The sequence below is a fragment of the Cyprinodon variegatus genome, unplaced genomic scaffold (assembly GCF_000732505.1).
Source record: "Cyprinodon variegatus isolate N-32 unplaced genomic scaffold, C_variegatus-1.0 Scaffold1744, whole genome shotgun sequence".
Lineage (NCBI taxonomy): Eukaryota > Metazoa > Chordata > Actinopteri > Cyprinodontiformes > Cyprinodontidae > Cyprinodon > Cyprinodon variegatus.
In genome coordinates this window covers 53,116-69,181 of record NW_015152197.1, presented here as the reverse complement: position 1 = coordinate 69,181, position 16,066 = coordinate 53,116, and the positions used below count along the sequence as shown (strand labels likewise).

The 16,066-nt window shown below is 36.4% G+C and overlaps 1 protein-coding gene across 2 annotated transcripts in view; it reads left to right on the top strand.

Annotated features, from left to right (window-relative positions):
- The first annotated feature begins 3,015 nt into the window (after positions 1–3,015).
- The window catches only part of LOC107104443 (intersectin-2-like), a 43,431-nt gene continuing 30,380 nt past the window's right edge, over positions 3,016–16,066 (top strand). For both annotated transcript variants that reach the window (XM_015404440.1, XM_015404442.1), the window contains exons 1-2: positions 3,016–3,254; positions 14,477–14,539. In XM_015404440.1, coding sequence (XP_015259926.1) covers positions 14,533–14,539 — 7 coding nt within the window. In that variant the 5' untranslated portion in view covers positions 3,016–3,254; positions 14,477–14,532. The remainder of the gene's footprint in view (positions 3,255–14,476; positions 14,540–16,066) is intronic.

The following is a 16,066-nucleotide window of genomic DNA, read 5'->3' as shown; positions in this document are numbered from 1 at the left end:
TTTATTTCTTAATTATACTTCTGAGCCATTTACATTTGCATAAATGTTATCTTACGTGCAATAAACCCTGTTTAATAAATTTTAATCAAGAAGTCTATAGTCTAAAGACTTTATTTTGTTCTTCAACTTTATTTTATAATGGTACAGAGGAGGCTTTGATTACATATCTAAAAACTAGAAGGTATCTCAGTAAACTTTGATTATAGTGTAGGTACACAGTGTCATGGTGAGGCAGGTGTCCTCTTCTTTTTAGAAATCGAAATGCGCTCACTTTAACTGATATGACACTACTGCACTTTTGTGATGCATCTGTTATAATTTGAATTAAAGTTTCATGTGTGGTTTTGCTGATTTAATTTTGAAACCATACACGTTTCAGGTTTCATTTGTTTTTGTTTTCGGTATGGCTGTGATATGTGGAACTTAAAACATGTAGGCCTAAACCTAGGAATGTATCTGAAATGTGTAAATCATTTCAAAGTGGGGCAATACTGCATTTCATAATGTATGCCATCATTCTCATACTGACCAGAATGTAGAAAGACTGCTATATTTAAAAAAGGCCATGTAAAGGTCCCATGTACAGGGATGGAGAGAAAAAAAGCAAAGAATGATAAATAATTGGGGAAAGGCAACAGGTTGGTCTAATACTGGGACGAAGTGTAGGAACAGCATTTTTTTTTTTTTTTTTTAACAGTGTCCTGTCTGGCACTGTGGCAATAAGAATAATTGTCTTGATGCCAAAAAGAGCCCAACAGATTTTACTTTCACAAGTGTAGCAGTATGGCTATCGCCATAGTGTTCTGCTTGATTTATGCATATAAATAGCTTTATTTTATAATTCATGCAGGGAGTTTTACCGATTAAGGAATGAAAATTTGATATCAGGTGATTCCTCAATATTTGTTATAGTCAAAACATTTGCGAGATGTGTATTTTATTCCAAACTAATTAATAATGCTTGTTTGAAAATAGTTAGATGGATCACAGTAGAGGTCATAAAATGTCCCTGATTTTCAAATCCAAAACTTGACAGGTATGAACTAGCCTTGAGTAAAAACGATTCCACAGTTTATAAACGTTTCTCACATAAAGTCTTGATTAGACAAAAGCTATCAAAAAGGGTTGGTCCTAGATTGTACCTGAGCACAATTGAAGCCCGATTAGAGCCAGCTTTGCCAGCAAAGCACTAATGAAATGTAAAATAGATTATTAAAATCTTTGCTTATTGTACATTTAAAATGTAATCTATTAATTTGTGATTGATTTTTTTTTACTTTTCTGCAATAAATGAACATATTGATAGTTATTTTGCATCACACTGTATTGATTTTCAGTTAAGATTAGCTAATATGTCTATCTCTGCACTTACTCATTGTCAATCTGGTCTCTGTTGAGCCTTGTTTTCTGTTTTCATCAGGCGTTTGTTACACAACAGATGTTTTAGAGATAACCCTTTTTATACACTTAATTATTATTTTCTTCCAAGTGATAAAGGCGTTGCTTTCCTCTTCTATTTATTTTTTTAGGCTGATTCTCTTTCAGAGTTGTTTCTGTCTTTAAAAGCATTGTGGACACAGCCTAAAGATTATAGATTATAGATAATCTCCAGGCCAGCTGGAATCTTAAATTCTCTGAGAAAAACCTCTCAAAATGTCATATTTGTAAAAAACATATTTTCAGAAAGAGTTTACTCTAAAATGTATTCGCTTTCTGAATCACACATAAAGACGTTAAAGCAATGTATGACACCTCTCTTTTTTCCAGGTCAAACTCCACGTATCCATGCTTGTTTCATATTTCATGAACATTATAACTTTTTCTAAAGAAATGTACTGATTATGTATATATTTTTAGCACAACTTTTAAATAATCAGATCTGATTGTTCTAGTGCACAAAAAACCAAACCATACATTTACAGCAGTCATATCCCACGTTATCAGACGCTATTTAATAACACTGCCAGGGGAGGAGCTAGTTGGGGGCAACCCCTACCATTTTTCCACCTCTAATAAAGATGGTAGCAGCAGTAATACTCTTAAGTGGAATATTATAAACATTTTAATTTTTCATATATTAACAATTACTTGACAACAAAAACAATCTGGTTAATTATGCACATCAATATACTAAAATTAAAGATGATAATTCATGCTTTTTTTAGAACTAGATTTTGTATTATAGGGGGTAAAGAGAAAATGACGTGTCTCTCAAAGTCATCTAGGAGTCTTTAGTGAAAGCATAGATAAATAACTATTTTAATAAAAACGTAATAATCAATTTGTGTATATATTAGTACTTGTAAATATCAATTTTATGCAGAATAATTGTTGATAAAAGTAGGTAAGTAACGACAAAGGAAGAGATGTTCGCCCAAAACTCAAACCTGAAAGAATTGTACCCACTATACCTGTTATCTAGAAAGCACGGATGTGTAAATATATGTTTTTATTTGTTAGCAAAGGCTGTGGGAAAGTATAGTTTGTCTTTATTTAGAAAATGTTGATGTTATGCTCGTTAATTTTCCTGTTGCAATAGTGTAGATTGACCCTGAGGTTCTGGTGCCTATCATCTTTCCCCCCCTCAGTGTACATTGCTTATTGCATGGCCACCCTTACAAACATGTTCTGGCTACGCCTCTGAATACTGCAAAGTACATAACATTCAAATCACTGATTTGCAGTACAAATTGGGGGGGGGGGGGAAGGGGGAAATAATCACAGGTGTTATTGACATATTTTTTTAAATTTATTACTTTAACGATAACATTGATAAATATCTTTATAAATAAGTTTGTGGTTTATCGAATTAAACTTTATTCATGTAATTATTTAATCGCATTATTTATAGTTTTCCAGACTTTTATTTTCATCCCTAAAATTTTTTTTATTGATTAATCTGTATGTGAGTTTGTTCATCCCCTCTGGCTCCAGCCGGTGCCCTCCCTCCCTGTCTTGCTCTCCGTCTCTCCTCCCACTCAGGACGGTCGCTCGTTAACTGAGGCCCCGCAGCCTCCGGTGAGCAGAGCGTCAGCCATGTTGTTGGTGTGACACTCAGAGCTGTCAGCAACAGGTTCCCGGAGTTTACTAGCGTGGACAAAAACTCCACATTCCCCCTGTAGCAGCGGCTCTCCGTGAACGGTAAACTTCACAGCGTGTCCGAGACAGCGCCCAGACGTGTCGGGGGATCATTTTTTAAGGCTCCGAAGCTCTAAAAGTTGGTGTTTCCTCTACTTTGACCGTTGGAGAGAAAGGTACGCAAGCAAAACTGCTGGTCTAAGCATGAGTGTAACTTTGATGCTAGCCCTCTAAAGAACCAGTACGCCGACTTTAAGCCTTTATTTATAGTTATGGTAATATATAATACTGGTATATTTGCTTGTGTCGCTACTTTTATTCCTGGAAATGTTTAGGAAAATGGTGTTTGATGGGTGATGCTTTCTCGGCTGACTCCCAAACAGTTTGGGTTAGCTAGCTAAGTTCTGTTTCCAGACGTTTGTTCATCCCTGTTGGTTCGGTATGAATAGGCTCCATCGGAACCATTGCTGGAAAGTTTGCAAAGGCAGATCTGCCGGAAAGTCTCCCGAATTCCTCTCGGTTGAAACTAGTTGAACAGGTTGCAGATCTCAGTGACTGGTGACAAGTGATCAGGGAATGTAACTCTATCAGTTCATCAAAGGAGCTGGAGGATTGTCAGAGGCTCTGCATAAAAAGGAGAGGTCTGTTCAGAGTGACTGTGCAGGTTTGGCTCAGATAGCCAGAGGAAGGTAAGCATCATCCCTCTCATTAGGTCTGTTAGTATAACTTTGAAACAGACCTTTTAGATGATACCTAGATCAGGTGTTTTAGGTTTAAAGATGTATCTAAACTAGCAGTGTGTTAAAAGATGACTTTCCCCCCCAGCTTTCCCATATAAAGCCTGCATGCTGTTGGAACATCTAGAAATATATATTCTAGAAAATTGTTTAACTGGTGTGCAAACCAGTTATGAAAATTGCATTTCCTAAATAAATCCTGGGTGATTTCAGTATTGCACACACAGGCACTGATGGTGTGTAATGATTAGGGATGCCTATACATTGGCTAGCCTATATGTTGGGCCAATATTCAATTCAATTAAGTTTATTTCTATAGCGCCAATTCACAACACATGTCATCTCATGGCACGTTACAGTTCACCAGATCATACATTCAAATTGATTCACAGTTTTCTATCTAAGGAAAACCAGTTGATTACATCGACTCATTGACTGGGATGCAATCCCTCACACTAAGCGTGCTTGTAACGACAGTGGAGAGGAAAAACTCGCTTTTAACAGGAAGAAACCTCCAGCAGAATCAGGCTCAGTGTGAGCGGCCATCTGCCGAGGCCGACTGGGGTTCAAAGAGACAGTTGTTAATGTTTGTTTGATTTATTAGCAATTTTATTTTTGTTTAGATTGTGCACCATATGTTATCAATGTGTGCAGACTGAGGAGAAAAATGGCTTAATTGATTTCAGAAAGTAAAATCTTCCTATTATCTGATGTTGCGAAGCGCATTATTAGATAGAAAAATATCTGCAGCTGCAGACTCGCCAAATATTGATATAAATGATGCCGTTAAAGGAGTTTCACATCTACTAACTGATGCTCATGTGTACATGGAGATTTTTACCAGTTATGTGCTTCTTTTGTTTTACTGTCAGCAGTATAACTCATTGCTCCTCTGTGTTTGCTGTGTTCACTGGTGACTATGATGAAGACACTATGGTGTTGAAACGCTAGTTTGTTGCAAGCGTTTGCACAATAAAGCTGAAAACAGATCAGTGAGCCTGAGTCTTTCTGCATCTGCTCTTCCCTCACAATCCAGTTTTTAAATGTATATGTTAGTAACAGCAAAAGATAAGTTTAGGTCATCCGAAATGCATCCCATCCTTCAAAATATAACATTTTATTTCGACTCAGTGCTTTTATTATGGTAACAGTGATAAAGCCACTTTTATCAAGAAGTGGCAGCTCTGCTAAGCTGCTTATTGCAGGTTTGACCTAAACAGATAGCTCGTCTAATTGCAAATCTAATATCAACTTGCTGTTGTTCTATAACAGGTTGTAATATGTGGATTTGGATATGATTTGGCTTCTGTTTTTGTGTTAAGCTGCTAGCTTTGAATGGTTGTGATCGTTTTTCCTAAGATTCTCAGGACAATAACTCACAAAGAGCATCAAATTAACTTCCATTGGTCAGTGCATTTGTAGACAGAAAACAGTGGCTGTTCTTGTCTTTGATGAATTCAATGCTTAAGAAAAAATAAGTCAGTATTTGACCACACGATCACAGGTTAAAGCTGTGATTATATGTATCTGCATCTCTACATATAAGCTCCTGCATGTTAGAAGTCCTACTAACATGAATAGGTGTGGGGTTGTTATTTGTTTTCATTGTACATTTGCTTAATTCTGTGTGTGAAAATGAAAAACACCAATAGGAAGTTTCTGGTGTGGACAGAAGTGGAAATAAGTTCACTAAATGACATTGGCCATTTAATATATCATATACATCCTATAATATCAAAAAGATGTTGTTCTGACCTCAGCTTTTCTGCTGGTTCTCGGTTTTAATAGTTCTGGTCCAAGACCATAATAGGAGCTGGTTGTATTGAAGCTGTTTCACATCGTAGCATGGTGCTATGTTTATCTTCTTTTATTACATTACTGCAGTAAACTTTTGGATCACAATCCCATAAAAGTAAGACTGTGAACACAAAGCAGCCACTGGAAGACCTGATAAGTGACTTCCAAACCAAACTCTTAAGAACAGGGCATGTTTTTCAACCCACAATAAACACTTGCAGAAATGGATTGCCTATAAAATAAAAAAGCTGATTGAAAATAAAATAAAATACCATTGTGCATCTCTTTCTACATTCTTTCTACATTTAGCTTTTTGAAGATTGTGGGAGCTGTGAAGTTTTCACACTGTTTGGAGTGAGGATCCAATAGAGCTGGGTGATCTGGACCCAGATAATACCTCCTTTTTCTTATGCTGATCCAATAATTATCAATATGTTTTTCTTTTAATTAAATATTTATAAAAGGATCGCCCTGAATCAAAAATGTCCCAATGTTACACAGGAACGTCGATTAACAAACCACTGTAGATAACTGTAAAAGCAATTAAAAGATAAAAACTTCTGGTTTATGCAAAGCTTAAATTGTATCACCACATAGACCGTGTCAATATAAAGGCTATAGTCTCTTATCTGATATCTGTTTTGATAACTTATCTTTTTTTAAATCTTGGGCTGCATTAGTGACCCTCTTTCCTCAGAGCATAAATGCAGCTGCAGCAGGTCAATATGTTCTCTGCAAAGCACCGATCAAAGGACACCAGAGGTCTGTACCATGTAGCAGGATTATTTGGGTAGATTGACGACTTGAGGTTTAATCCTGACTTTCCAGTACCACAAAGCTGGATTCGTTGTTAGCATGGCCAGTTACCATGGTAATGTACTCTGAACAGCAGACATGTTACGGGCCAGGCTAGCTTTCAGGATTTATCTGAATCCTAGAAAACCCTCTGCCCAGAAACCCTTTATTTGAAGAACCGATTTAAATCAGAGGGAAAATAACTTGAACAAAATAACATCACAATAAAAGAACCTGAAAACCAAAAAAGCATGAAACAAAGTGAATTTTTTTTTTAAATTTAAATAGTTAGTTTTTAATTAATTTTTATTTTTAATTATTTTTGACATACCAACCTTTTAAAACCTGTAAAAAACTGTCAAAATCCCACAGCAGCTGCTACTGTTATCATAGAAGCAATGCTGATTATTGGCAAATGGGATGTCAGAATATTAATGAACTACTGACTTAGTAAATAAGTACTTTCAATTGATGTTATATTTGTTTTTAAATTAATAAAAAGTGTAAGACCCCAAATATAAAGTGACTCTATACTTCAGATGTAAACTATATGTCCTAATAGCACAGTATGTATATGATGTGAGCAGGGTGGCAAAGACACCCCGGAGTTGGTTTATTATACAGTGTGAGTGCTTATTGTGAGTTGTTACAGAAAAGAGAAAAAAAAATCACTTAAAAACATGTTTGTACTGTGATAACTATTATTGCCAAACCTGCCACAAAGAGTCATTATTGTTCCTCAAATCTTGCAAAGAGCAGAACTTGTCTGAGTCGTTTTTCTTTTTAAAAACAAAAGTTAGAAGTTAGGCTGGAGAGCTATTAAGTAATCTGGGAAATGTAACTCTACCTTCTTTATGAGACTGAAATAAAAATGCTACACGGTTTAAGTTAAGTAGGAAAGACATTGAGGTATTTCAGTACATTTAGGGCTGCGTTTGAGGACTTTTACCATTTCAAAGCAGATTAGATTTTTACCATTTGTCCCGCTGAGTTCTGACACAACTGAAAAATAGGGATGATTTCACTCAGACTTGTCACTTCTTGTATTAATATGATGCGATCATGTCATCAGCCTCTAGCTTAATTATAGCCCAAACATTACTGACTCAAAAAGAACAAATAATCAGATGAAATGATTTTGTGTTTTTATCTGCTCTGAAGCCCACTTCACTCCTGAGGGGCAGATGATTAATATACAGTATATTGATTGGGGTGTGGTCGGTATTAAATGAAACTCATAAGTTGCACATTTATGCATTTCACAATCTTTTGTCAAGACATTTGGATTCTCTTTCATTCTGCTATGATTTTTTTATTTATTTTTTTTGTCTTTGGAGTTCTATAAGATGAATTTTTTATTCCTCTCAGGAGAAATACGGCGCACTCCTTCTGCCCTCATGGTTGTGATTGGTCTGCTGCCTTGAAAGGCCCTTTCATACCTGGCATTCACAGGATCATGATCAGCCAATGCTGGATTCAGTTAGTGAGTTGATAACCAGCTTCGTGGTGCCGGTGTTCCTGATTACCATTGTTTTGAATTGGTTAAAATGGATAGGCTGGAAGCAATCCCGCTAAGTTGAACGTTGAAAATTTTTGCATGCTCATACTTTGTTGAGCGGGTAAAAAAGCAAAACGAAAAAAAAGGGCACTTTATGAAAATACAAAAAAAAAATGTTTTGTCTGTATTATGTTTTTTTTTCTTTTGGCCCCTGAATACTTTTGACACAACAGTTTTGGCCACTGGCACAAAAGGTTTGGACACTCAAGTGTAAATAAGAGTTAGGGGGAATAAACTAATGATTTGTTATTACCTAATTTCCTAAGTTTAAATCTTTTCTTTTAATCAACTTGTACGCTGTAAACATTAATTACAGTGTTTTTGGTTTGTGTCCCCTTGCTCTGATTATTAGGTAGAATAAACGGTTGGTTCCACATGGAAGAGCTCCAATAGATTAATGATCATATTTACCTAATAAACACACCGATAAGACAGATTATATAATGGTTGACCCAGTCTTGATATTTAAGGGTTTTATTGTTTGTTTTATAAAACCTTTAACTTCAACTTATGTTGTCCCAATGAAAGTTCATCAGATAATGTTGATAGAGCATTTTAAAATGTCCATAGAATGGTAAAAAAAAACTGTTTAAAAGTCAAATTTTTTTCTCATGCTTCCTTCAGCTCTGTCAGTTTGTGTACAAATCAGGGTGGGTCAAAGCTGGGTGAAGCAGGTAAGGGCATGCTTTGGCTCTTAAACAGAATTCAGCAAAACAAACAGTGAATTGGATCCAACCTTTAAAACGCTCTTCCCACACTGCAGGTGGATGGTTGCTTAATGGTGAGAAACTGGAAATTTTGCGGTAAAAGGAGGATTGAAAAGCTGAATTGGCTCAGGGGAGAATATGTCATCCAGCAGAAACGGTGCTGTGGTTAATACTGATGTCATTATTATGAGGTCAGTGTGAGAGGCGAATGAGTTTCAAAGGAGTTTTTATGCAATAGTCAGAAGGACGGCTCTTGTTCATGAAAAGAATAGTAATTAACAGGCAGTGTTGCATAATTGGCTGTGTGTTATTTAAGTTAGAATAAACAGAGCAAAAAAAATAGGAGAAAAGCTTGGTTTTAAATATCTACCTCTCTGGGTCACATTTAAAGAAAAGTGAAATGAATTGATCAAAAGAGAGAAACTGGGACCCACAGTTTCAGCAATGCTGCTGTAGCAGATTAGGTCAGGACTGGCTGATCTATTTATCAAACACTCTTTTGTTGTGTGTGTATATACTCAGTGCAGACTAAAGCGTCCCATGCTTTTCTAACATGCCCTGAAGCAGAACCAATGTGGGAGAAGTTTGACCGTCGAAGCCAAGTCGAAATTAAAGGAGACCATAATCAGGAAGTTGGTAGTTTGTTTAACCACTGCTTTACAAATTCAGCAAGAAGTGGTTTCCTGAAGAAAAAAAAACACCCCACCCTGATTCAGGTGACTAACTTGCAGTTAAATGAAATAAGCAAAAACAGGTTAGCAAATGTAGTTTGCAGCACAGGAGTTTATTTTGATGTTTAGCCTGCAGCTAAAGACAGTCTTGGTTAGTTTCCATACAGTAAAGATTGCTTTAATAATGAAAAGATGCCCCGAACTATGGCTGCAACCATTGCTTATTTTAATACTCAACTAATTGTTGATTGTATGTTCAGTTAATCGGATAAAAAAATAAAAATGTCCAAATCGATACATAAAACAAGGTGGCTACTCTTGTGTTTGATGAAATTGATATTAAACAATGAATAACTGTTCTTAAAACAAGAAACTTTATCTTGATGAGAATGTTATTTAATCTTTTTATATTCATTTAATGTGTAATCAAATCCATCATTCCATTTAATAAACTGCTTCAACACAAGCTGAACTTTATTTAAAAACCACTCACTAAATTTCCATGTTTTTCGTATTTATTCTACTATTTTTTTCAATTTTCTTTAGTCTTAATAAGGATACCTTTTTGTTTTTGTTTTTTCTGGGGGGCATATTTAAAATTTTGAGGCTCTCCTCTAAAGATGCTTTGATATTTTTCTGTTGGTAATCCTATTTTGTGTCTTCCTTTAATATTTGCATTCAGACCTAATGTAGCAACTAAATTGAATTATAGCTTCATAATGACAACAGAGTCGATTTTTGAAAAACTAGTCCACAGCCCTATTCCTACTCCCATTGGTGCAGGCTATGTACTCAGACTTTGTCAGCAAATCAAATTTATCATAAATAAATTGGAATAAAATTGTATTCAGACTGAAAGAGATATTTATGCTGATTTGATCAGCATCCATCTTAAAATTTGGCCAGATTTTGATTGGGGCAAACTAACCTCACTCTACCTCCATACGAGCATCACAGCAGTAATTTCCTCCCATATTCTCATCCTGTAACCCAGAAACTGCCTCACTGTGAAAGGCAGAAGTGGAGTTCTTTAAAGGGGCATTTTAAATACCTTTTATTCTGAGCAAATTTCAATCAGATCAGTCAAATTTAGCTCATGTAAACATGTAAACATATCTACTGCCTTCAAACAGCTAGCATTAGACATCAGCATCAGTTGAGCTGTCAGGCTAATGTCAAGGCTCAAGATTTCCTCACTTTTAAACGGAGCAAACATTGGAAAATATAGTGACTCACTGTTGCTGAGCTTCTTTTATCCTCACTGATGATTGTTGTTTCTAGTCTGGCCAGTCAGACGGGGCAGTGTGGGAGGAGAACCCATAATGCAAAATTTCTTATACCATACCAGTAAAGACTGCAGCTGCAACAGAGCAATGTTTTATTGATGTCCTTTATTATGTTTTATGATTATTATGTTTGTCATTTTTTTATATGTTTGTTTTTATATGATATCCGTTGTTCTCTGATTGGCTCTAAGCTTTTTCTTCTGACTCCGTTAGTGTTGCCTATAGATCAGGCTCTACCTGCTCCTTTCTAGACTATGTTGTAGGCGATGTCCTTTTCCAAAGCTTGAATGTTTCCCATTTTTTAGTTTGTTAAAAGTGCTCCCACTCATTTGAGGACTTTGTTCAAACCGTTTTCTTTGTCAGCCATTTGCAGAGTTTAGTTTTCTTAAACATCACCTCTGCTCTGTTCTGTTCTGGAAAAAGGCAAAAATTAAAACATGCAATAATATCTTAATTAGATTAGGTAAACAAAAAGGTAGTCAGACCTTAGTCTTATAACTTTTTTTTAAAGAATTACTCAACATTTCCATTGATTAATTTATCTCATCCCTGGGGCTGTATTTACTAAATTTCAGTGAACATTAGCTAATTGAATGTTTGGTCTTATTTGCTATAAGATTTCTATAAGTTAAAATGGGTCAAATGTGAAGCGTTCTTGAGTTGCGTTTTGGTGGCCAAACAGATTAGTTCCAATGACCACTAATGGTATGCGTGCCGCACTTTGGACACCACTGGTCTAATGATATTTTTAGTCTGGGTGTGAACTGCTGTTGGTGAGTAAATGTCCTCTAAACTTAAATGCTTCACCACCTCTGCATGTCTGAGGGAGAACTGTTTCATAAATGATATGTTGGACCTGGGAGCCAGCATGATTCATATTTCTATTTATGTGCTGAACCATGACAACAGTAATGGGACTGCTGCAAACGTGCCGGTTGAGCCACTATCCAGTAGATTAGCGAGGAAACACAGAGAATAGAAAGTAGGCTAAACATGTTTAACTAATGGGTCAGTGAGAGTATGGTGGGGTTCATGTGACAGAAATCAAGGTCTTTAGAAAAAGGTGGCAGACAGCTGTGTGTTCAGCAGCCACACAATCCAACAGGTGACTCTCTCTCCGCCTGATTCATTGTGCAGATTAGTTGGTGACTTTGAAGGTATTACATATAAAATGATTAAACACATTTGATGTTATTGCAGAGCTTTATGTCTGATTCCCCCAAATGATCAACTGCAGTCTGCTCTCTGACTCAACTTAAATCTTATCCCTGATTGGATGTTGTTAAATATTTTTAACTGTGAATTTGTTTAGTGTATTCATTAGACTTTACTGTGCTTGGGGTAATGTATGTAATTAGTGAGCCAGCAGAGGAGTATGGCTATGAAAAAAAATTGAAAGGTGGGCAGATGTTTTAGTTTGTGCAAATGTTTGTTTTTTAAATTCAGTAGAGTTTAACATTTTTTTTCTGTTAAATGTTTAGAGCAGGGGTCACCAATCTTTTTAACACTGAGGGCTACTTGATGGGTACTGAGTCATAGGATGGGCTAATTCTGACCTATGAACTGGAGGATTCAGAATTCACCTAAACTTCATAGATAACGAACATCCATCCATCCATCCATCCATCCATCCATCCATCCATCCATCCATCCATCCATCCATCCATCCATCCATCCATCCATCCATCCATCCATGTTGTCATTTTCAAATCCCTATAAATCCTTTAATGTTCAAAATTATTGATATGAAGAAATGCTCTATAAATTATAAAACATTAAAGGTATAGTGGCGAAAATTCTTTCAGGTTGGAGTTCTACCTCCTTTTATCAATAGTCATTCTGCAAAAAAATATATTTACATGTACTAATATCCACATTTAATGAATGTTTAAGTTATTATTAAAGTAGGTATTTATCTCTGATTTCACTGAAGACTCCTAGTTGACTTGCAGAGACGTGTAATTTTATCTTTACCCCCCAAATAATTCAAAATTTTGTTTCGAAAAGAGCATGAATTGTGTATTTATCATCTTTAATGTTAGTACATTGATTTGCATGTGCATTAGCCACAGTGTTTCTCTTGTAAAGTAATTGTTAATATACGAAAAATGTAAATGTTTAAGTTTAAACATTCCCCTTCAGAGTATTACTACTGCCACTGTCTGTATTAGAGGGGGAAAATGGTAGGGGTGTCCACAGTGGGGGCCAATGATTGGCTAACAAAAACAAGTCAAAATAATGGATGCTGTAAACTTAAGTTTCTTGCATTTATTAATTTTTATTTATTAAAATTCATCATAATGATGGTAGAAATTTCGGAAATTATTATTTGTTTCCAGTTATAGTCATACTTGTGTTTAGTGTCATTAGGAAGAATGAGTCTGATGTAAGGTGGAGCTCTAGTATCCGGCCGTTGCCCTGATCCCATCCCACTTTATAGGGATGCAAATAGTGACTCTGCTGTATTCGTTTAGCAGGTCAAGCCGTCTGTAGACTCGGAGTGTGCGCAGGATGATTTCAGAAAGCATTTGCATGAGGCTTGCAAAGCTGGGTATGAACTCAATTGTTTAGTAGGTCAGAAAGTCAGGGAGAGTCTCTGAATGTGGAAAAACCAAACCTTAAAACAGTCTTCTGCTCACCCATGTTCATTTGTAGAAGAGTCCAACAATCCTAGAAGTTCCGACTCAATCAGGTTTTTTTTTTCTTTCTTTTTTTTCCTAGTTGAAACAGAAAAAGTTATGACAACTTTTAAAGGTATAGTTTAGAATTTTTGTGAATTTTTGAAAGTACCTGCTACTCGTTGGTTTACAACGAGCGAAGCTGCCTAGCAAAGACGCATCATGGCAACAAGCAATCACTCATTGAAACGTCGAGATTGTTCATACGGTAGGGTGACAAGATGTTCTCTTTTTCCCGGACATCTCCTACTTTTTTATACCTAAAAAATAAATACTAAAAAAATAAAATGTCCAGGGGAATTTCAAAATCGTCCGGGACTTTTGCAAACTACAACGCAGCAGAACCGAGCCGTCAGCTCTGGGGCTGGTCGGGTGCAGGGAGGCAGCGGGGGATGGAGCAACTGAACCCGACCCGGTGGCGGTAGCGGTAGCCTGGACAACGCTTTCAAAGCTTTCTTTCTAGAAAACCAGTTTAATCAAGAGCTGCTTTGAGTAAAGCATTATTTTTTTCCCTTTTTAGTGACTTAAATCTTTTAAAATATTCTTGTAAAATTGTGATTTTTATTCAAAACTATTTTGCTTCATTCTGAAAAACAGTCGAAGTGGTTTTATTTTTATTTTTTTTGCTTTTTGTTTAGATAACAAAAAGCGTCATACTCCAGTTGCTCGATAGAAAGACATTAATACTGATTAATTATGTATTTGTCTACTTATCCAAACTCTTATTGTCATAGCAACATTCCTCTTATAGTACTGCTTGTTTTTTCTCTTACATCCTGCTGGCCTAGAGGAGGTTGAACACAATAACATCCAGGCACTGGATGGTAGGATATACTTGTGAGCAGTCTACAGATTCTTGGTCAGTTTGATCCCATAAATCTGATTTTGTTTTCCAGATAAATAAAATGATAAAGAAGTGGCTTCTTTATTCCATCAGTTTTTCTCAGAAAGTGCAATGGGCTCTCGTCTGAGGCCTCTCTGTGGAGAACATTGACAGGTTTGGGTTGCAGCCAGTGTCTCCCTGCTTGAATGGCACTAGAGAAGGCATGCTGACTGATCAGAATCTGTCTCTTCCTCCTCTCTCTGCCTCTTCCTCACCCTCTCTCAGTGATGGCGCTGTTGGGGCAGCTGCAGTATTGACTAATGGACTGTTACTTTGTGTTTTGCAGATGTCTGTGTGCGGTAGCTGAGGACGGCACAGGGAGTCTCCCCCCACCCTGCAAATATGAATGGTAAGACCTCTGCAGTTTGTGTGTTAAAAAAGTGATAAAGGAATGAGTGTGTTGCTAAGCTGAGGCATTGTGCTGGAGTCGTACAGAGGCCAACACATATACACTTTTAAATGTTGCCGTTTTAATATTTCTTGCTCTACTTTTTTGTAAGTAATTTATGTTTCTATGTTTTACTAAAAGTGTTTCTGTTTCAGTGTTTAGCCAACCTTGCTGGTATAATGATAGTGAAAGGTATCAGCTTATCACAGCGCTTCATTATCAGTCTGTCAATACACCAGAACATTCTCAGCTCATGACTCTGTCTGATGTTAGCCTCTGTTCTGCTTTATCTATGCATCTTCTGTGTGGACACTTGTCTCTGTTTGTTGGTAGTCTTTAATCCTTATTTCTTTTAAAGTAGAGTTTTCTTTCTGCTGAAGCAGTACTTAAAACATGGATGCCTATGCTCTCTGATTTAGGCCTCTGTTCATGATTTATGGAGAATAACAACCTTTGTCTTGTTCAAGGATCTCAGCAATCCCGTTTTTCTCTGTTGACATGAAAGTGCTTTTTTTTTTTTCCTCCAGTAGCTGGATAGATGGCTCATTATGTTTGCCATGCACAAGAAACAGAAGGACATTATCCACAAGCCATGTTTTTATTCTAACATTCATCAACATGTTCACATATAACATTTTTTCTTAGTATGCTGCAGCCCTTCCTGAACTTATAAATGCTTAGAATTGTGTTTCACTGAAAGAAGTGTTTTTTTGATTCAGAAATTTTACTTTTAAAGTCGTAGGGAAGTTATATTTAAATGTCAAATCATTCTGGCGAAAACATGTATATAAATGTACTCTTTATCAGACCATATTGTCCCAAAATGTAGAAAATGTTTATTTAAAAAAATATTCTGTATTAAAATCTTGTTTTGTTGTTGTTATCTTATGCAGGCCAGTTAGTTATACGTCAGCTTGTACACCTAAATTTGGCCAATCATATATCAACGGTCATCTGTCAATTAAATGTTTTCGGTTATAGCTTCTTGATTCATATGTCACAGCTAATATATGCAACGGTTGAAATAAGAAATAAGAATCATTTACTTTACCATTGAGTTATGTCCCAGTGTTCACCGTCCTCCTCTTGCATGTTTCTGTTTTCCATAGCGTTCCTTGACAGTGTTGTTTCTAATTCATCAATTTAGTGCTACTTGGTCCCAATGTCATTTCCCATTGGGAAGCTACTAGCACTAAGTTGCTAACTGGTTAGCAAGATGCCTCCGAGATACTGGCCACAACCAGACTTGCTTGCGAACCTTCCGCCACAACAATCCCGCCCCCTTGATAAAAGACCAATCACATTCACTTTATTCACTCGTGTAAAGTTGGGCACAACTCAGGAGAATTCAGAAATTCAACGGTTGGAACAGCCACTTCCCAACAACTTTAGGGCCAAAAAGTGGCCTTTGTAGTCACTACAGTTATTTAGCACTCCCTCAACAAGGGTAATCTCCCCCCCCCAAAAAAAAAAAGAAGGTTGTTGTTA